Here is a 23,116-nt window from a genome sequence, read left to right as displayed (position 1 = left end):
GGTAGCCAACAACCTTGTTTTATACATCTAAAGAACTTCTATAAAAATGAACTGCTGGCAACCAGACCAGGTGTCCAATTAAGACAGGCTTTTTTTTTGTTAAATTGTGTAGCTACACTGGGCTAGTAAAAGGGACTGGGAGTTTATTATAAGATTTACGGTACAATGACTCTGCTGAAAGCACATTCACAGTGGAAACAATGACTGAGATGCCTTCTCTATTTCATACTACAGTGACACCTTTGATAAATTCCTTAAAAAATAAAGCAGCACTACAGCAGCTCTCTAAATCCCCTGGGTTGCTTTCTCTCTTAGAACTTCATTTTGATCTCTACTCCTTGTCGTCTTGTTGTCTCTTTTTATATCGCTGTCAGATCAAACTAAATGTATTGTGACAGCTCACACCCGCGTCCCTTTCATATTTAACTTCTCAGTTATTGTACAGATGCACTGTGATAAACAAAGCACACAGACTATCTTTTTAATTTCCTCTTTCATATGCACTTTCAGATATTTTCAGTTGGACTCACTGCCTGAGCTCCATGGTAACACACGTTCAGCGTATCCAATACAACAAATAAAGACAAATGTCGAGTGCACACAGTTTATTCTTCCATCTGTCCTTAGTTTGTATACATCCTGTATTTTTTTTTTTTTTTGCTGAACAGTCTCATCTCAGCACTTAACCTTCAATTTGCATAAGTCGTTATGGCTGTGAGGACTGAGGAAGCCATAAATTCTGCTAAGTGTTCATCCATCGTTGTACGTTTTTGAAAAAAAGCCCAACCAATTTTTACATTTCTTTGACTAATGAAGACAGAAAGAGCATCCATCGCTGGGACATCATTACTACATTTGATGAGCCAAGCAGTTTCTATTTAATTCATCTGGACAAACAGTACCTGACTGGTGTGGGGAATCAGTCTTAGATGTGGCACATGTAACGTGAGTGATTATATATTTATTCTGATAATTCTTACAGTACTCTCCCCTTTGGTCAGATTAATCTAATACAGAAATACTTCTTTAAACCTTCTGGGAGAACAATACTTTCTTATTGAATACTTTCTCCTCCTGCCAGCATCAATTACAGAGAATGTTTGTTCTGCCGAATGGGAAGCAGGGGTATCTCTCCTGCTCCATCAATAAACACAGACCAGAACAACACTGGTATCTCACAGTGAAAACAGGAAACTCAATAGAAGTGCTGCAGCCTTTTTAGAAAAACATAGATTTTCCTCCAGCACTCCTGACAGATGCTGAAGTTAAAGTGTTTGTGCACAGCTGGGACTCAGGAGAGCGGGCCGACTGTGGCTCTCAGTGTGTATCTGTGTATGTGTGTGTGTGTGTGTGTGTGTGTGTGTGTGTGTGTGTGCGTGCAGACCTGTCATCGATACCACATCAAAGAGCTGAGTTGGCGTTCCTGGGTCACTGACAGCAGACATGAGAACAACAGAGACGGAGTGGAAGTGTCCTTTTAAATGATGGAATGCAGGTGAGGCGAAGAACTTGGAGAAGATGAAGCTTTCTGCTGACAGTAGTAATGCCAGAGGACTTCTCCACAAGAGCACAGTTTTCAAACTGAAAGAAAACTTCATATTTCCAACGGAAACCGTAACACTAGGAATCTACAACAGGGATTGTGCAAGGGATGGATTAAATCATGTTGTTCTCTGTGGTCAAATTTCATGGAAACTGAGCCATCCTGCTCGTTGGGAACTTTAATTTAGTGGATAACCCTATTGCCTTCCCTGCCTCTGCAACATGCACACACATGGGCGCGTTATTAGACAATGAGCTCCTGGGCACAGATCTGCAAAAGGCCCCACCACCTCTCCTATATAGGAGCAAGAGACGCACAGACTTTGTGGTGGTCTCTTTTTTGTTGTTGTTGTCTCTTTGAAGTAGTTTTGTATCTGTTTATGGTATTTTGTGTCTGTGAGGTAATTTTTTGTCTCATGTCATTTTGTATCTTGTTTTGCATTGTTTTGTGTCTCTTTGTAGTCATTTTGTGTCTCTTTGGGGTCATTTTATATCTCTTATTCAATCATTTTTTGTCTCTTTGAGGTGATTTTGTGTCTCTCCGAGGTAGTTTAGTGTCTCTGAGGTCATTTTCTATCTCTTATTGGTTCGTTTTGTGTCTCTTTGTAGTCATTTTCTGTCTCCTTTCTGTCTCTTTGAGGTATCTCTTCGAGATAATTTAGTGTCTCTAAAGTCATTTTGTATCTCTTTTTGGTAGTTTTGTGTCTGTGAGGTAATTTTCTGTCTCTGAAGTAATTCGATATCTCTTTTTTTGATAATTTTCTGTCTCTTTGAAGTCATTTTTTAATCTCTTTTTGGTTTTTTTGTGTCTCTTTGTAGTCATTTTATGTCTCTTTGAGGTCATTTTATGTCTCTCTTATTGGTTCGTTTTGTGTCTCTTTGTAGTCATTTTATGTCTCTTTGAGGTCATTTTATGTCTCTTTGAAGTCATTCTGTATCTCTTATTGGTTAGTTTTGTGTCTCTTTGTAGTCATTTTCTGTCTCTTTGAGGTACTTTTGTGTCTCTTTTTGGTAGTTCAGTGTCTCTTTGAAGTCATTTTGTATCTCTTTTTGGTAGTTTTGTGTCTGTGAGGTAATTTTCTGTCTCTGAAGAAATTCGATATCTCTTTTTTTGTCATTTTGCATGTCTTTGGAGTCATTTTGTGTCTCTGAGATAATTTCTCTTTCTGATAATTTTCTGTCTCTTTGTAGTCATTTTATGTCTCTTTGAAGTCATTTTATGTCTCTTTGAAGTCATTTTGTATCTATTTTTGGTTGTTTTGCATCTCTTTCTAGTTATTTCTATCTCTTTGAGGTCATTTGCTGTCTCTTTGAGGTTATTTTGTATCTCTTATTGGTTCGTTTTGCATCTCTTCGTAGTCATTTTCTGCCTCTGAGGTCATTTTGTATCTCTTATTGGTTCGTTTTGTGTCTCTGTACTCATTTTCTGTCCCTCTGAGGTAATTTTATGTCTCTGCAAAGTAGTTTAGTGTCTCTTTCAAGTCATTTTCTATCTCTTTTCTGGTAGTTTTGTGTCTGTGAGGTAATTTTCTGTCTCTCTGAGGTATTTCCATATCTCATTTTTTTTGTCATTTTGCATGTCTTTGGAGTCATTTTGTGTCTCTCAGATAATTTCTCTTTTTGATAATTTTCTGTCTCTTTGAAGTCATTTTTATCTCATTTTGGTTCTTTTGTGTCTCTTTGAGGTCATTTTATGTCTCTTTGAAGTCATTTTGTATCTATTTTTGGTTGTTTTGCTTCTCTCTCTAGTCATTTCTATCTCTTTGATGCCATTTGCTGTCTCTTTGAGGTCATTTTGTATCTCTTATTGGTTTGTTTTGCATCTCTTTGTAGTCATTTCTTTTTTTGTCAATTTGTGTATCTTTTAAGTCATATTCTGTCCCGTTGTAGTCATTTTATGTCTCTTTGAAGTCATTTCATGTCTCTTTTAGGTCATTTTGTATTTATTCTTTGTTGTTTTGAATCTCTTTGTAGTCCTTTCTATCTATTTGAGGTCATTTGGCATCTCTTTGAGGTCATTTTGTATCTTTTATTGGTTTGTTTTGTGTCTCTTTGTACTCATTTTCTGTCTCTCTGAGGTAATTTTGTGTGTCTTTGAGGTAGTTTAGTGTCTCTTTGAAGTCATTTTGTATCTCTTTTTGTCAGTTCTGTGTCTCTTAAGTAATTTTATGTTTCTTTCTGGTCATTTTGCATCTCTTTGTAGTCATTTTGTGCGTCTTTGAAGTAATATTGCATCTCTTTTAAGTCACTGTGTGTCCCTTTAAGGTAATATTGTGTCTCGTTTTGGTTCGTCTTGTGTATCTTTGAGGTAATTTTGTGTCTCTTTGAAGTCATTCTGTGTCTGAGGGGATTTTGTATCTCTGAAAGCATTTTTTAGCTCTTTTTGGTCATTTTGCATGTCTTTGTTGTCATTTGTGTCTCTTTGAGGTAATTTTGTGTCTTTGACATCAGTTTATGTTTGGTTGTTTTGCCTCTTTGTGTTCTTTTGTATTTAAAATGAGTGTCTTCCTGGTCAGTACGTGTTCATTTGGGTGATATTTTGTAGATGAAGGTCAGTGGGAGTACACACATGCACATTTGCAGAGTTGATTCTTCCAAAGTTTTCTCATAAGGGAGAAAACTTCTGGCTTCTACTTGCTGTTTAGTCCTAAAACTAGCACTGCGTTGTTTGAACTGCAGTCACATCCACACACCTGAGCCAACTGAATTGAACATATTGTCACTCGCCTAATTAAAGCGCACTCTTTGCCGAGCTCAGGGAGGCAGAGTGTGGGAGGTTCCACTTACTCTCCTCATCATCACTACTTGTACTTTCTGCACCAAGAAGTCGAATGTTAAGCAGACCTTTCTGAAATCTCTGAGCTGGTCGACATAAAGTGCATCTCCCCACTTGGCTCACTCAACACTTCCATAATAACAGTCATTATCTTCAGCACACATCTTTCTGCTTCATTTAAGCCAATCTTAACAAGGGGTATCTATCACGGAGGTGCTACTATTCCGCGGTCGCTCTGACCTCCAGCGCTCTGATTTATTTCCGACAATCTCCTCAGCTCTGTCTTTCGCTTTCGCTGCGGGACAAAACCGCCACTGTGAACCTTTTTAATTATGAAGACATAATTTAAAACTTCATCAGTCCTGGGTGGTTGCTGGACAGGGTGACATAAGCAGCCGGCAGGCTCTCCGTCTTATGGCGGGGGTCATTTTTTACCTGGAGATGAGGGCATGTTAATAGTGTAGGTAAATAAGGGCAGTACAGCTCAGACTGTACCTCCAAAATTATTCACTCATAATGATCACGCGTCACTTTGATGAAACTTTGCTTCTTGTTACAGCATCCATGCAAGTTGTTGTCATTTCTCCAAGAACAAATTGCATTAAATGGAGGCCATGTATCATCATGCCTGTGTGTGTGTGTGTGAGATGAGATTGGTGGTACCGTTGGAGGCGCACAGCATCATTATTTTGATTTTGTCCTCTGCTCCTGAGACTTGGCGCAGCAGCAGGACGCTGAGAGATGAGGGCGAGGAGGTGCAGCCAGCTGCGCCTGGACAAACACAAGGACAGCTCTACCTTCGACAACACTGTATTAAACCAATTATTCACTATCAGGGATTGTTTTCTGCAACAGTGAATGTTTTGTTTACTCGGCTCAAAAATGTAGCGAATGGGGGTGTCATCCACGGCGCAGGCGGCAGAGATTGTAAACATGTTTTTCTCTCCCCTCCTTACAAGAGGATAAATAAAAAGACTGCTGTTAGAAGATTTAATTCTGAGAAGCCTCTCTCTGGGGCTCTGCTGCGCTAAGAAGCCCATTGCGAAAAGCCTTCAATTAGCAGAGTACGCCTTCATCTTCTGACCAAAGTCACCTTCAGCAATCAAATTAGATCTAAATTTATAAAAACAATCACTCCCAATCAATCACAGTTTATTCCCAAATGATTCCCGTTGCCTTTTGAACCTGCTGCTGAAACTTCCAGTCACCCCTCCCCTTCATGCTCACTCACACCCACGCCCACACTTCAAATAAGGTCACCTACAAACACACCTGTGCGCACGACAAAAGAAAAATTGAAGACCACGATAATTTATGCTGAAATATTTTTTAATTCCTGATCACACAAGGCACAGTTGTGTTTGTTTCTACCACAGTTTGGGAGATTTCAATCGGGTTTGCAGGACTTAGAAAAGTTGAAGTTCAGAGTTTCCAAACTGGCAGTCTGCTGGGTATGTGGGGGCAGACAGGCACAAACAAAGTTAGTTAGATAAATTGCTCTGGTCAGAGCTGCAATTCACGCCCTCTGCACTTAAAATTCGACACAGTATAATGATAAATATGATAACCGTCCTCATCTCTGAGGACTTCATTTCGGCAGAAGTGACTTTTTCAGGATCACATACATTAAAATCAGTCTTCATTACCTTAAAAAGGCTGACAAGGTGACTATAATCACAGTATTCTGGATGAAAATATGATTTTACATAACACTGGAACAAACCACGACCTGTTCTGGAAGTGAGATTCATTCTCACATCATCAGTTATTTAAAAAAAAAAAATCAAAGAATTGCTGCTGATTATGACTCCAGAGGTAATCAGTGGTGTTTGGCACACTCTAAAAATAAAAAATAACTTGTGGAAAAAATGACTTCTATCCCCCTGAATGACAATAAACAATTTACTGTGTGTGTGCTGTTAAAGAACTACAGATTGCTGTGTTGTTTCCATCTAGGTTGGAGCACTCCCGTTCTCATCAAAATCCCTCCATCACCGCCGACGGAAGTAAATGCCTTTTCCCCAGACAGGACGAACGGAGGAGACTTGTCGACACTAAAAGCATTTTCACACTGCAGGACCAATCTCCAGCACTATTGCCCTGACCAAGATCATTTCTGTTCAAACAGCAAAGCCCAGGATGATGTAGTGAACCGATATCCCCGGGTCAGCATGGCCTATTCCATCTTGGTAGCATTGGGTGGTGTAAACTACCTCCGGGCTTCAGCATCCACAATTTTATGGTTCTAGAGGTTACAGCTGAGCGTGCTGATTTTTTTTTTTTTTTGAAGGTGTAAAAAGGCCCAGCGGATTCTGCAAATGCCCTTATCTGGTCATCCGCTGTCAACCCCAGATGTCCTGTAAGTAGCGTTTCTCCTCTCTCAGCCCTGCCAGTCTCTTCATGGCCTCTAGCTGGTCCACCTGAAGCTCTGTTTTGATCATCTCCATCAGGGTGTCGTTCACGTCTTTAGCCATGTTCTTGGCATCTCTGGTGAAGAGAAGAGTGTGAATATATTAAGAGAAAAGGGCAACGCAATCAATAGACACAGATCTGAGACGGTCCTATTTGTGTCTAAGCACAGTGGCCAATATTTTGTAAAAACCATAAAGTGCTGCTGGTCCAAGAGTGCATCCTGGGAGGAAATTGCTGAAATCTCTATCTTGCTGTTGCAGCATATTGGAGAAGATTCATCATCCTGTGGACCTGTAGTGATTTTTTTTTTGACTACGAGGATTTCACACAGTAATGATGTTTCAAAGATCATTTACTCAGAGGTGAGTTAAGCCGCCTGGCAGTGATGACAGAAGAGAAACTCAAGACAAAGAAGGTGATACTGAGTGATACAAGTGTTGACATGACTTGTTGTATGTTTGTTTTGTTTGTTGTCTTTGTACTGTCCAAAACAATGTGTGGTGATACAGAAAAGGGGGAGCGGGTACGTATACTGTACAGTACAAGTGCTGCAGACTGTAACAGATGTTGTGTCAGTATGAGGTCAGCAGCAGCAAAGGGTTTAGAGAGAGAAGTTGTAGGCAGAAAATTCACAAAATGTGAGGCGCTTCAGCACCTTTTGTTAATTTTTTATGGATGCTCCAAAGCAGAGTCAGTCATTGGCCGACAGGTAAGGTCGGCAGCTGTACTTGGCACTGGATGCAGCCTGTTTGTTTCACGGCTACATCATGTCTCCACTGCAGCATTTTACAGGCAGCGTGTCTTCGAGCAGTTTATTCTCAAGCAGCAAAATACAGGTTTTTCTCCCACTCCCTCTTATAAGCAATAATTCACTCCTGCTTTGATAGTCTGGACAATATTTGCTCAAGTAGAGATTATATTTTCATGTCATGTTTAATTGCCTGTTTTTATACGTTGTTGTGAAGCAGTGTGCCTCAACTGTCTTTACTGTGATTTGCATATGTTAAAGCAACAGGTGGCAACTTTTATTATAATAACTTTCTGTCACAACATCCACACAGCAGTACATGAGACAGATAGTCTGTGAAAAAATATGTTCCTCCTTCTTGTAGTGCTTCTAATTAGGGCTGGGTGATATAGACAAAAATTCATATCCTGGTATTTTCAGGCTGACTGGCAATACACAACATGTAGATATCTGTATTTTCTACGAAGTGGGCTACATGTTTTCAGCTGCAAGTCAAAGCCACATTTGAGATGTCACAAGCACTTTTATAAAAACAGACTGTGATCAAATTAAAATGCAAACACAGGGATTTTATTCCCTGTTTGAATATAAGCAGCTGCACAACATGTAAATTAAAAAATATATAAAATAAATAGCAGGGCTGTACGTTAATGTTTTTGCTCACAGAACTGGAGCTACCGAGGTTTAAAGGTTTGCAGCACAGACCATAAAACTATAACATGAGTATAAAAGTATCAAGTTAGTCTTTAAGTTTAAAATGAATCTTGTGCTGGAAAATGATTTACCTATCAGGCTATTATTCTTATTTATGCACATAGCATCAACACAGAGGCCGTGTGAGGGAAGGAGGAGAGACACTTTGTCCACGTTACATACATCTTGTATATGAAACGTCTGTGTTGTCACTGTATTTATTTTCGAAACACATCTGTCGCTTGCATCCAGGCGGCGTCTCAATGTCACACATTAGACTATTACTACCAAGAAGGACGGCGATGCGACAAACAAACGCTCACCTGACACAATTAAGCAGCTCTGTCTCCCACACGTGCAGCGCAGCGCTGGATTGCACGTGTGCTACTGCAGTACCTTCATTCATCTCACAGACTGATTTAGCGTAGCAAGTGCAACATATAGACCGATGTTACACTGTAGACTAATTAACAGACAGATTAAACAGAGGAGCAGCTCTGTGTCTGAGTGTTGCTGGAGAACTTGTAAGTGAGTGAGTGGGGCGGAGCTGTGCTGAGAGAGGAGAGATGCTCACTGGTATGTGTCATGTAACACAGCTTGACCCTATATCGATATGAAGAGCATTATCTACATTTATATCTTGCTTGAAAATATATGGATATATCGTACATAGTCGTTATATTTCTCATCCCTACTTCTAATGGCATTTGTTAGGATGTACTGCGCCTGAAATAAAATACTGATCAGAGCAGAGGAGTCTCTAACGCAGCTGTCAATCATGTCAATCGCTGCTCATGAACTGCGGTCAAACTTTCAAACTAGGCAGCACTGATCAAATCAAATCAAATCAAATATATTAATAAAGCATGTTTAAAAACAATCAGAGTTGACCAAAGTGCTAAAATAACATAACACAGTAACAGCAAATCATTAGAGAAATAACACTACAAACCCAAAAACATGCCCAAGTAAATGAGTAAAAAAATAAATAAAATAAAGCACACAATAGTAAGATCTGAAAACAAAGTAATGAAAGATAAAACAGAAACTATAAGGACAATCAAAGGCGTTAGAAAACATGTGGGTCGTCAGCCTAGATTTAAACAAATGTGAAACAAATATTCTGTGACTGCACTGTGTATTTCTTGCCTCAGATGTTTTTTTTACAAAAATATTTTAGTGTACTGTTTAACCCTACAATGATAACGTTGTCTGGCCGGTGGCCAGTGCTTTGTTTTGGCTTAACTGCTTCCAACATGGCAGCCGGGTGACAAACTTTCTCACATTACAGCTAAACAGTACACCTAAATATGTTTCTGAGAACATTTGAGTTGAGAAATTGGCAACGCAGTAACAGAATCTTGATTTATATGTGATCAGCGCTGCCTAGTTTGACAGTTTGACCCGTGATCGTCATGACTGACAGCTACATTTAAGACTCCTCTGAACCTCTGTGGCGGACTTTAGTAAATGCCATTGGAAGTAGCACAAGGACAAGGAGGAACATGATTTTCAGGTTCAGCAAAAATGACGTTATTTTTATTAACGTGACCAACTACAGCTTTAACACTGAAAATGCAGATGACTTGTTTGTTATTTCTATATTTAAAGCCCTTCTTAAACTTCCCTTTGCCTCTGTAAAATGCTGTCAAATGACGATAAAACCTGATAGTCACAATGGATAATCTTCAGTATTTTTAGTCTGTTCCAAACTTGGCAAAAAATAATTTCTGTGCTTCACAATCTCAAGACAAACTTTTTTCAAAACACTGCATTCATATTAGACGTTCTAAAGCCACATTCATAACACCTCTTTAAAAAAAAAAATCATGTTTTAAACAGTCAAGGTCTTTCCTTTATGACTCTTAGGCGCTGCATTATTGTGCTACACACTGGATGTGAATGTTGTAAATGAATCTTTATTTGATTCTGTGTAACCACTCAACGCTGCCATGTTGGCCGGGCCTCTCTTGTAAAAGAGATAATGTATTTCCAGAGACCCCCCCAGTTAAATAAAGGTTTTTTAAAATGCCTCCATGCAGATTTACAAGTAATTTTCAAGCCTTCAGAGACACACGGTGATCTGGCATAAAACAGAGGAGGCATGCGAAGATAGAGCTGCGAGTGAGATGCTCTGGAGTCGACACAGTGAATACAAGTACACTTGGAACATGACACAACCGTCCCAGGTGGACCTTGGAATAAATGTATCACTCAAAATGAATTTTACAACTGAAACATTATTATCGGTGTCAGTCTTACCCGCAGACGTAGATGTAACCGTTCTGTTTCAGCAGGATATCAGTGATGTGTTGGCTGTTTAGAAGCAGGTTGTGTTGCACGTATCTGGGTCGTGCCACGGCGGAGGTTGCGGCCTCGTCCTCCTGGTCATCTCTAGAGAAACACACCTTGAGTTGGCTCAGTGTACCACTGGACACAAAGCCCTCCAGCTCCTCTCTGGGAACAGAAGAAAGATTGCAGAGCATCCAAACATTAAAGGCTGTTGTAAATCCAATTTCCTACAAGGGGTATTCCTGTAATCTTGAACAGGTTGTTCCTGATTTGCGAGAAGTCTCTCCAAAGCTAGAAATCAGAGGAGCCAAGATTCGGTTGCTGAGGTGGAGAAGAGATAGAGAGCAGTCCAACTTTGTGGGAGAGCACCCGTACGTGATTTTCTGTCCAAAAAAAAAAAAAAAAATGCATGCATATTTTTACTGTAACCTAGAAAAAATGTATAAACTGCTGGCCTAATAATGCCAAGTATTCAACACAGTTTGCTTACTGCTGTTTATCCTTTCACTCTCTTAACATATTTAGCAAGAGCTTCAACCGCCTCACGAGACGTATACAACCCCCAGAACATTTCCTAAGAACAGAAAAAAACCTGTCAAGCTTGATAAAACAGAACACTGATGGGCAAAAGGTCTGAGCACAACCGTGCCAGACAACCAATTTATCTTGTTTAACGAGAGAAGTGCGAAAAAAATATGGATTTCATAAGCAAGGTCGAGTCACTGTTATAAGCATCTTTTTACAATCAATCCTTCCAGCCTTGCAGTTGGGTGTAACCTTGCTCCCTATCGGTGGTTCGCTTGCCAACTACTCCTTCTTCTGCCTCATTGTTTTTACAGGGCCTGGGGTGCTATTGGAAGGAAAGGAAAGAGGAAGGTGGTGAGGGAGTGAGGTTTACTGTGGCTCAGAGCATCTCGTTTTAAGTTAAGCACTCGCAATGAGCAGAAACACACGCAGAGGCAGACGTGCACACACTCATAACAAGCCGTGGCTCCGAGATCAGGGGTTAAGGTCTTCGCTTCAGGGGTCTGCGTTTTGCAGCAACCCCGAGACTAAAATAAGATATCTTCCAATAACATACAGACGCTGCGATGTATATACTAAAGAGAGATATAAGCACTGCTGCCTTTATTGTTTGTGAAACATCTTGTGCTGCTTCTCCTGAATTGTCTACTGTCCAACCTTTGATTGGAGTCGGAGTCATTAAAAGAAATCTATTGTTTTGACCAAACTGTGTCATTACAGAGTCTGTTTGAACAAGAGAGCAACAAGAAGAATAACAAGGATGGCGGAGTTTTGTTTGTTTGACGTGTGAATGTGAATTATCACAGACTGATAACTATGTGAGAAGACAGCAAAGGATGAGAAAGGACAGTTCACTTGTTAGACAAACGAAAAGTCGAGGGGTTTCTGAGAGCCAAAACCCGCCAGACTCCTCTGTGTGCTTATACACACACACTCGCGCACACACACAGCAGCCTGTGGCAATATCCCGGACCCTGACATGAACCCAGCGGGCCTTCCAGTTATGTTTCCCCTACAGCATGAAACCGCTTGCCATGAAGCGTCTGAGGAGTCGGGGGGGCAGGGAATAGGATAAGTGCAGCGGAGGAGAGGACAAGTTTGATGTGACAAGCAGGAAGATTGGCATCAACCTCTCACAGGGATGTTAAGTGCTGCGGCTGATTGAGGCGCATCGCGAGCCGTGTTTGCTTTTTGCTGAAAATTCAGAACACGATCAGAGAGTTGGTCACATCCTGTCTCCGCATTTTGCAATATTTATAAGCCTAAAAAGCCGTTTATGCCATATTTATGCAAGTTCAAATTTGTAACCCCTACTTAGGACTTCGGGTGAACTTTTCTTTTAAAAATATGGGAGGTTGAAAAAAATATGCTACAAACTATGCTAAGCAGAGTTCTTCATTCCCAGGCAAAGTCACACACTAAAATGCATTTACTCTGAGAGAAATCCAACAGAGATGAATGCAGGCAGGCAATTCAGCTGCAGGAATGTTGTTCTTATTTCTGCTAACCTATTTAAATTGAGTACAACTCTTCACGGGTGGCTCATAAAACACGGACTAATCGCTTTGGTCAACACTGTGGGGGTGTTCATCAGAGAAGCCCACACTGTGAACAAACCATCGCCAACTACCTGGCTGTGGGTTTGTATTTAACAAAGGGATAGAGGAAGCAAAGGGGAACAAACAACATCCTCTCTGATCTATTCTTGTGTGATTAAGGATGCTAATCCGTGCACACTATTTAATCCTGAAAAAGAACTCGATCAGTGCACCAGCACTGAGTACACGCGTGCTGCTGATACCAACAAGGGCCGATCAATTAGCGTGTCGTCAGGGGGAGAGTGAAGCCAAAACAAACTGATCAGAGCAAAGATCTACTTCCAGGTTGATGTCGGTTTACAATGCTTTAACAAAACAAGAGGTCAATCCAAGAAAAGTAGTGGGATATTAGTACACATTGAAAACACAGACCCCTGACACTTTGTACAGATAAAAAACATAATGAACATTTGTCAAGAACAGGTAATAAATAGCAGGGTTGTGGTTCAGTTGCATTTTATAACATCTGCTTGTCAGCTTGTTTAGGTTTAACTTCAACTTTAGCTTTAAAAAAAACAATGTGAACACAACATTGACATAGCATCACCCTTTCAGTTTACATGACCAACTTGTTAGCAAACAGAAGCTTTATTTACACATGCACAGCAACATTAGCATTCAGTTAGAGTCAGCTGACAAGTCCAGTATCCACTCTTAGCTCTATTTGGTCTCCACCATCTCATGAGGAAAATATGTAGCACTTTAATTACTAAATACTACGTGTTCACCAGCTAGCCTTTTCTGTCTTCTGTCAGGGGCTCGGCAGGTAGCATACGTTAGGCTGTAAGACCTTTTTTCCTTTTCAAAAAAGCTGCAAAACGACGCTGATGAGAGCAGTGAAAGTTAATCAAAACAGTAAAGTTTCGGGCTGTAAAACTGAAACAATGAGCTAAAAGTTGCTAAAATGCTCTGTAGAGCTAAGGAAAAAATCTCTGTGGTTTCATCACGAAGAGTGACAACTTTTACACCACACAGTCATTTGATCCCTTTTTTAATCAAAAAAGCTTTAATTTGACATATTTGCTTTGTAGTTGGTTACCTGAGATGTTTTAAATATTACTCCCTTTTTAACTATTCGCCTCCAAAAATGAAGGAAGAGTGAAGAAGTCATGAGATATTTGTTAGCCTCTGAGCTTAACAAATCTGAATATTCTATCAACCTGAAACTGGATTTTCTTTCACAACCCAACCACAATAAAAACTTACATAACCTCTATGTAACTACCTGCCTTGAGTCATGAATGCATGTCACTGTGACACAATGCTTGTGTTCTTGTTCCCTTTCACTCATAGGTAAAAAATCATGTGGCCTTGGCTCGTCTGACTGCGTATGTCTCTTTTCTTCCCGTACATCCAACAATACACCTTCCATGGACATTGTGGAGCTGTGTGTTCACAATGCTTGTGTGTGGAACTGAAGGAAGAACGCCCACATTTTGTAAAGAGACAGCGAGATGTTCATTATGCAGGTCAATGATTTCAATATGGAATGTTCTGTGGCAAGGTGAAGAGGGATGTGGGTATGCAAAGCAGTTTATCTGGCTTGCAAAAGGTTAAGAAAGTATATATTGTGTATGACAATGTATGAGTGTAAATGTTTTCTGAATAACCACAAGAAACACAGCTTACCTGAACAGGTAGTCTCGATCTCTGTGGCGGCAACCAAAGAACAGCCAGGTTTCGCCAAACGTGGCCTCGGGGTTCTCCTTCCTCTCCTCCTCCCTGAAAGTCAAACAGCGGATGTTAGCGGTCAATCAATACCAACAGACGACCAGACCAGATGGAGGAGAGGGAGTCCTTCCCCACAGCAGAGGTTAAAGAAGAGTAGTGACACCATTAAGCACTGTCTGCAATGACAGTACACCGAGTGCCACAATTGCCTAATGCATGGAAACGACTATGCGCGCTGCAGCACGGACATTATATGTATTATTAAATTTCACCCAAACAGAAGGATAGATCACATCACTATAAACAGCACTGAAAATAAAACTAGGGCTTGTGCTTTGTGTGTGGGTGTGCGTTTCGCTCGCTTGTGTGTCCAACTGTGCTTGAGTGCAAAAGAACTGCTCCTGCAAAAGTGATTCCTCTTGTGGCTTGGGAGTTTGGCAAAGCTCCCAGAATCCTTTGCAGGCGGTGGCAACGCAGCGGCACAAAGCAGGGCTCTGAAGATGCCGGTATCTGTGCCGCACACCTGCTGCAAAGGTGACAGCTCTCTTCCAGATAACAACAGTTGACCCCCAACCTTTCATGATGCCATCAGTCAGTTGACTCTCCAAAGAGCCCGGCATTATCTGTTACCCCGTCTGGAGGGAGTGGGGACGAGGGAGGAGGCCGCGCGACGGGGATGAGAGAAGACAGAGGGGTGTTGAGGTGACCGACCACGACGAGGGGCTAAGAAATACCACAGAGAGGCATTGAGACTGGGCTCTTTGTGCTGCGCTGCTGCACTCTGAGGATAAGGTGCTGCTTCCCCTAAACACCACCATTTGCTCTTCACCAACAGACTGAATCGTGCTTTGTGTTTTCCAGCAGTAACAAAATTAAAATGGCAGCCAACTCTTAGACTTAGTGGAACTATAGAGTGCATAAAAAGTGTAAACACACAACTTTACTCCTGAAATTATAAGTCATTTAATCAATAACATAAAAATAGTTGGTGTTAAATGTTCTAACGATGTGTTTCAACACATATGAAATACTCTGCTTTGTGTAAAGGTTTGTATCTGATACGTTTTTTACACAAAAACAGTGAAATTACCTTGTTAAAAATTTTAAAAATTACATCTTCTCCTTCCAGAAAATATGAATAGGCAATAATTTTTTGGTTTAATAGTAAAACTAGGGTGAAACTAAAGCTCAATTAATTGTTTCATTCGGGAGCAATAAGCAAACAAGATTGCTTTCACACTAGCAAGGCTATCAGAATTCATGTCGGTGTGTTCTTTTTTTCCTGACAGAATGATGAAATGTACAAGGACAAGGAAGAAAGATCTTCAGCAAAACAGGTAATGTCTATCAAGCAGACATCAGTCAAAAGCAAAGTCAGGATAAAAGACATGTAAAAGGAGAAACCTTATTTCTCTTTGATAAAAAGCTGAACCCGATCATCAAAATGTTACATCAATTAACTTAAATTTGGCTCATTTTGTTGCCAGTTTCCCCCCACGCTGCTAATGGCTGATAAAAAATAAAACTGGTTTATAATGGCATGGTGGGCAGGCGTCTAAAGAGAGGCTTGACAAAAAGTTTGTTGGGGCAGCTGTGGCTCAGGAGGTAAAGTGGTCGTCTGCTAATTGGAAGGCACCTGCAGTCTACATGTTGAAGTGTCCTTGGGCAAGATACTGAATCCAAAAGTGCTCCTGTGTGAATGTTAAACTGATGAGCAGGTGGCACCTTGCACGGTAGCCTCGGCCACCAGTGTGTAAATGGTGCCTTTGCTGTAAAGCACTTTGAATGGCTGCTAGAGCCCTGTTTCCACCAAGCAGTACGGTACGGCACAGTTTGGTATGTTTTTTTCCCGTTTCCACTGTGAAAAGTTGTGGATGGTACCAATGGAGCCATTCTGTACCGTCCCCATTTTTGGTCCCCCCTCTGTTGGGGTACCTAGCACACAGATCTGGTACTAAAAGGTGGAGCTGTGAACACTGCAGTCTGTTGATTGGTCAATAGAGGACGGTGACTCTGCTCAGGGCTGTGCTGTGGCTGGTTTTGAGGCTCATGTAACCACTGTTCATAGTGTGGAGAGTACTGTTTGTGGTGGTAACACTGAACAGACCTTTAGTCTAGGGACCATATCTGAAAGGTTCATTTTGGTTCCAAAGGTACCATACTGAAAGTGTTTGGTCGAAACGGAGCTCATGCATAAAAAGTCCATTTACCACTTAACCATTTAAATACTTCATCAAGCAAAGATGTAATTTGCTGGATTCGGCTTCTACCTGTTTTTTGTTTTGTTTTAGGTTATTGTAAATTCAATGGTGTTTGGATTAATGGTTAGAGAAAAGAAGCGTAATGTGAAAACGTTACATTGGGCTTCGGTTTTCTGAGAATTTCTAGACAAAGGATTCATATGGAAGCTGAACAACCATGCTTGCAATTTTTTCAATGTTTTAATACGTTATCTTGATACAACAAAGTTTGTTTTCTCGTGATAACAGGATAATTAATGTCGTAAACTTGATCTCTCCCTTTATCAAGGGAAAACAAAAGATGTTTTCCCTTGATAAATTATCTCATCATTTTGAGAAGTCTGCCTTTTGTTTTCTTGAGAACTGACAGAATAAACAAATCCATTATTAGATAACAAAATAATCAGCTCATGATCTCAAGGTAACGGCATTACAAAAATAATTGCAAGCATGGTCGTTCTGGTCTTCCATAGTTTAAATTAACTTTAACAAACTTTAACAGATTAATCAATCGTTAGCTGCAGCGCTACACTACTTAGCCTTAGAGCAACAAAATCAATACACAAGTCTGTAAATACTGAAACAAAGCTTTGTCCTCATTAATTAAATGAGAAGTTGACCAGTTAATAAACGCTTTGGAGACGCAGTTTGTTTGAACTTTCTGCCTGTGACTGCGGCCCCAGTAACAGAGCTGTCTTGATCCAAATGCTCAGATCCCATCCATTAGCATCCTGGACGAGATTCTTCTGATCTGCAAACAGCCTCAAGTAAACTCATTTTAGTGGGCTCGTCTCTCTCCTCTCGCTGCCTGCCCTAAAGGGATCAATACCAATATGAAAACCTGGATTCCATTCTGAGTAGACCACACCGGCGCCTTTCTCTGAATACAAATCACATCACATCACATGCCTACACTATAACAGCCTGCAATACAATCCCAGGGGGAAGGCAGCGTCTACAGAGCACTCCATTTGGGGTCAAAATCAGAGGCGGTTGCCTTTCAGTGCCATTCAGATGATCAGCGGGAGGGGGAAACTGCGAGGAAAGCTGGGGTGAAGACTTGGTAAACATCCCAATTATCTCATATCTTTCATCCGTTTTCCTTGCAGCTCCATGCAAGAGGTGTTGAGTGGCTTTTTATGCGCAAAAATACAAAAAGGAACAAAAACAAAAGCCTAAATACACCAACAGCTCGAGGCTTAATCACTGAAATTACATTGCAGAATTACACCCGTATACATTAAACATGTTGAATTCACAATGTTTTCATAATACAGGACAATGCTGAGTAGCAGGATGCCGTAGCCTAATTGTAATCAGCTGTCTGGTTAGACTGATAAATGGAAGCTCAATATTTGTTCACAGAAACTTTAATAGAAGTTGTCATATTGGATGTGCCAAGTATGCCTGCTGGCAAACGTAAAAATTAAACTGTGCAAAGTGATTTTTTTTTTTTTCTGAAAGAAAAGTTTGTTAGAGCTGTTAAGGCGATTAAGGCTAACCACTCAGTTAAAATACAATATTTGCTTAACTGTCACTGCTCCTGGCTAAACAGAGACACTGAAAATCACATTCTCCATAAAAATCCTTCAACACAAACCACAGCAATCAATACCAGACTACTGGAGGGGCCTTATTAAAAGCTCCCTGTGCCACCAAGTGAGCCTCTGACCTTTAGACAAGCTTCTTCCACTTGTTACCAGCGTTACAAACTCACACCAAGTTCTTTTGAAAACAGCCATCGATTAACAGTAGGGGTGGGAGAGGGGGAGAGGTAGGAGGATCGAAGTGTCCCCTTGTCTTTTTGTTGCTAACAGGACCCTTCTCAGGCCTGGAGGCAGATACGGCGTCCCGTTGACAAACTGGTGATTGTTATCTCCTATCAGAGTGCAGCGTCAGCCGGTGAGGCTTTGTTTGGAATCTCAAGTTAGATTCTGTGCAGCGCCGCGCACCATGACAGATTTTTACAATCCTTCAGCACAATATGCAGCTGGCAGGGGAGAGGATGAGAGACACAGAGAGGGAGAGGGGGCTGAGGAGGCAGTCAAGCTGGTTCACGAGTTTATAATGTAACAGTGAAGAGCCTCATGAAAGGAAAAAATGAAATTAATAAAAGACATTTTAAATTTAAAAAAAGAATCTCAAGGTTGCATCTGATGTTGGGCTGCAGTTGTTGTATGATGGCTTTTAAAATCAAGTTCTGACAAGCAGGTCTGCAAGGACAGAACATTCGTAACTCATCTTAAAGTGAGTATTTTGTTTGCTTACATTTATAGAGTGCGATGTTTGGGTATCACTGTAAGGATCAAAGTAAGACTGATATGTTCATAGCACTGCCTTATACCACAGGACTGTCCCTCTGGCTCAGCCTTGATCATCAAGAAAAGAAGTCTGTCTGCCAGTCGGCCCGAAAACATGTGCCACCTTCAGTGCTGCTGCATCCCGAAGGCGCAAACACCTCTCAACCCAGATGACCACTCATTCTCCCCAGAATCTGCTGCAGACAATCCACCGCCGCAGCCGCCATCACTTCAGTCAGTGCCGAGTCACCTCTCAGAGCAATCACCCGCTGACTCCGCCGCCACAACAGAGCAGACGTCCAGGGAATTTAGAGACAATTGGAGTAGACTGGGGCATAACCTCATTTACACAAAGCCACCCAAGAGTTAGACATGTCAGTCTGGCTAAAAAGGCTTACTCCGCTTTCTAACAAGTCATGGTGGCTGCCGGCCTGGTTCAGCAGACAGGCCATCCGCCCGGATAGAGAAGCTTCAGTCACATTAAGTCCTTCTGACAGGTCATCTTGCAATCTTGATTTAGCTATCAATTCAGGACATCAGAAAATTAGACAAAATGTCAGGTTTTCAACCACCCCCCTCGAGGATTCAGACTTACAGATATGGTTTAACAAGCTGGTGAGAACTTCGGCTAACGGTCAATATCCTCACACCACCTCATCAGCAATTACAAGCAATGATTTACTCCAGCAACGCGGCCACCACCTACTGGACTTTTTACTTTCAAATCAATAATGCTCCATTTGCTTTGCTTTGACTCCTGGCTCTTCATTACAGATCGAGTCATAAACTTGTGCATCTGAGAGAGAGGGCTTAATTTATTCCTGTTGAGACGACCGAAGCATCTGAAATAATCCCTGACGTGATCACAGCCCTCGCTGATAGATTTATTATGCCTTATGAGTTGTACATGACGTCGACTTTTATTGGCTTTGAGCAGGGTCTGATTTAATTGTCTCTGCAGATTACTCGAAAATATGCATGGACGATGTGCACTTAACATCATTTGAACATTGTGAATATTCATTACCGGGTGCAAAATTTTAGCAGCAATAATCCTTGTCGCACCGCACACCAATCAGCGTACAACCTGCACGCTTCTGATGCTTGACATGAACATTTTGCTGACCTTTTCCAGCAGCATATCTGGGAACGTGTACAGCACTGGCTGGATCAAGCACACTGCCACATGCACTTGATCCTCTTGATGGAGACATTTACAAAAGAGGGAATCTCGATACGCACCACAGCTCTCTGACTTGATAGAAAATGTTACTTAAAAGGGTGAAAGATAATATTATAATGCGTTATCAAATTTGCCATACCTTTGCTGGAGGAAACCGACGAAGGGGGCGACTCCTGTCCCCGGTCCGACCATTATGAAGGGCGCCGACAGGTCAGAGGGAGGCCGAAAGAAGCAGTTGGGTCTCAGACTCACATGGATCTGGGGTCAGAGGCCATTAGCAAGCATTTAAAATAATAAGAGTAATTACAACAAAGCTGAGAAGCCACTGAGGGCGTACCAATCTATTAATTGATCTACTTAATATTCTTAGACATACTAATAGGAAAACTCATGAGCTCCAACTGAAATCCACAGAGTCTGTGGTAGAGAGGATTTACTTGCTTTAATACAAATTTATTTTTTAATTAACCACACACATAACTGGCCCAAAGCTTGTTCTTTTTTTTTGGTGTCTCGCACATTCAAATCGAGTTTCCAGAGCTCCCTAAAACACGCAGTAGAAACAGGTTAAATCCCCAGCGCCTCGAGTTCTGCACTTTCACGGAGACACTGCACAATTTTCTGATATTCTGCTCCATACTTGTCCTCCATTTCCCTCAACAACCTCTTGAACTGTAATTTGAAGGAGAATGGGCAGTCTAGCTTTTTCTGGCGTTTTTTACTGAAACAAAACTGAAGACAAAGACAAAGAAGGGACAGCAAAGGTAAGGTGTAGCAGGATTTCAACCTCGCCAGGAGGTGTTCGTGTGTTTGTTTTCTCCCTGTGAGTGGGGGTAATACAGGACCTGAACATTTGTACTTGCAAATAAGAGCACTTATCAGCCAAGACCAGGAAATACTTCAGCCGAGACCAAGAGTTCACAGATTCACCGAATCTAGCTTCAGCTCTCGTTTTCCAGTGTACTCATTACCTTTGGCACAGCCGGGCAGCCGGAGGATTCAGCCTTCTCAGGGAAAACCAGGACTGGATTGATGAGGTCAAACAGCCAACCGGTACACAAGCCTCGCCTTCCCGCAGGGCGCCCGGGGCATGCTGGGAACTCTACCACGTTGAAGACAAAATGCACCTTTCCTGGGTACCTGAGACAGGAGCTATAGAGATGGCACCACGGAGAGTTTAAGATGCAGGCAGACAGAGATGGAGGGAAACAATAGTGTGTGTGCAAGGCATACAGACAGTGACAAGCAGGGAGATGTGCAGAGATTAAGTGAAAAATAGAGTGAAATACAGAGAGAAGCCGAGGGAGAACAGGAAGGTACAAGCATTACGAGGGAGGATGAATTCTCAAGAATAGACAACAATGCTCCTACAAATGATTCACAGTAAACACTTTTAGAAAAATCTTGTTAAACAGCTGATCAAAATACCAAGGACAAACAGACACTGAATGCAACAACAAATACAAACATGGACATGACATTGAAAGGTGCAAAATCATGATCATCCATTGGTTCCCAACATTTTTTATCTGATGCACACCCATAGTCCTGTCTGATGAGGTTAAAGGGACAGTTCACCACAAAATCAAAAAAACATATTTTCCTCTGACCTGTAGAGCTATTAATCCATCTAGAATGTTTTGCTGTGAGTTGCAGTGTTGGAGATATCAGCAGATGGCACTCGGCTTGTGGTGCTCAAAGCGCCAAAAAGTATATTTGAAAAACTCAACAGCAATGTCTCTTTCCAGAAATCATGACCCAGTTACTCAAGGTAATCCACAGACCTTGTTGTGAACAGTCTGGAACCATTTTCCTACTATCAAACTACACCTGCCAACTGTATCATGGCGAAGAAGGAAGTGTGCATCTACTGCTAGCTCACCTAGCACCACTGAGCTAGCTAAAGCTGGATTTATACTTCTGCGTCAAATCAATGATGAAGCTTTTATTTACTTTAATTTCACAGATAAATTGTGAAGACAAAAAAGCCTCCACAAAAAAGCATTTTATGTCTTGTGGTTGATTTATCCTGACTTCATACTGTATGAGTAGAGGAAATCTCTGCTTGTCGCTAGGCTAACTTATACAATGTAAAATGCCATAGGCTTGTGCAAATAACGTTAGCATGTTATGTTTGTTTGGAAAACGTGTTTAGTATAAGACAGTTGGGGGTGGACTCCGGGGTTTTTTCGGACCTAATTGTGTTGCAGATCTTTGCTCTCAAACCACAAAAAAATGTGATGGCACAACAGTCTCCTTCAGTACATTATTCTATGCTTTTCTTTGATTTTCACATTGGCTAGTCATCCTGTTTAATTTGTATTCTGATTAAATCGGAACCGTTGAAACAAGTTGTAGGAAGCCTCTGCAAGTAATTGGTTGCTGGCAGACACTCTGTGCTGCAATAAAATGGTTAATCAGCAGTGCCGTGCACTGTAGAGCCGATGCGCTGCTGGTTCTGCCGGCCTGAAAAGAATATAATGTCTATAGCCTTACTGTTGTGTACAGCCTTATAGACTGAGCTGAGTAGTGATGCGCAGGTCGACCCGTAACCTGCGGGTCGGGCAGCAGTGATCGTCTGTTAAATCGGTCTGTAAATGATATTTTGACATTATTGGCTATTACTGTCATGGCATCCGAAGGTACTGATGCGTTGAGCATGTGACAGTCAGTCGTTTTCAAAACACACTTGTGTCACACACTCTCACAGAAATTTATTGTACAAAATGAGGGAAACAAACATTGACAAAAACGGTTCCATAATTCATATTAAATTCAAAAGATAACGAAAAAATAGCTACAAGTTAGAGGGAATAGTGATAAAGTGGTAAAACTTGGCATTGATCCACAGCCTCAGACGGATGCGCTCAAGTGTGCCGTGCGCACAAGCTCCGTTGGTAGGCCATACTATATTTTCACATTTTTAACAATGCAATTTAAAAGTTTTGATTTTTATTGATAACCTACATTTACCAACAACAAAAAGACTACATTTAGCACCAAAAAAAAAAGTAAAAAAAAAAAATTTAAATTAAAAAAAAAAAGTAAATAAAAAACGAATATCGAATATCCAATTTTCATAACGAATACCTACCCATAGAAACGAATATTCGAATATCCGAATATTTGGGTACAG

At 41.1% G+C, this 23,116-nt stretch overlaps 1 protein-coding gene across 2 annotated transcripts in view; it reads right to left on the bottom strand.

Moving 5' to 3' along the window:
* Window positions 1-3,738: 3,738 nt before the first annotated feature.
* Window positions 3,739-23,116, bottom strand: part of mtrr (5-methyltetrahydrofolate-homocysteine methyltransferase reductase) — a 36,502-nt gene continuing 17,124 nt past the window's right edge. For both annotated transcript variants that reach the window (XM_033638234.2, XM_078162687.1), the window contains exons 11-15: window positions 20,952-21,132; window positions 20,120-20,238; window positions 14,216-14,308; window positions 10,434-10,628; window positions 3,739-6,805 (exon numbers count right to left, since the gene is read on the bottom strand). In XM_033638234.2, coding sequence (XP_033494125.2) covers window positions 6,661-6,805; window positions 10,434-10,628; window positions 14,216-14,308; window positions 20,120-20,238; window positions 20,952-21,132 — 733 coding nt within the window. In that variant the 3' untranslated portion in view covers window positions 3,739-6,660. The remainder of the gene's footprint in view (window positions 6,806-10,433; window positions 10,629-14,215; window positions 14,309-20,119; window positions 20,239-20,951; window positions 21,133-23,116) is intronic.

The sequence above is a fragment of the Epinephelus lanceolatus genome, chromosome 20 (assembly GCF_041903045.1).
Source record: "Epinephelus lanceolatus isolate andai-2023 chromosome 20, ASM4190304v1, whole genome shotgun sequence".
Lineage (NCBI taxonomy): Eukaryota > Metazoa > Chordata > Actinopteri > Perciformes > Serranidae > Epinephelus > Epinephelus lanceolatus.
This window is presented reverse-complemented; position numbering and strand designations above follow the sequence as displayed.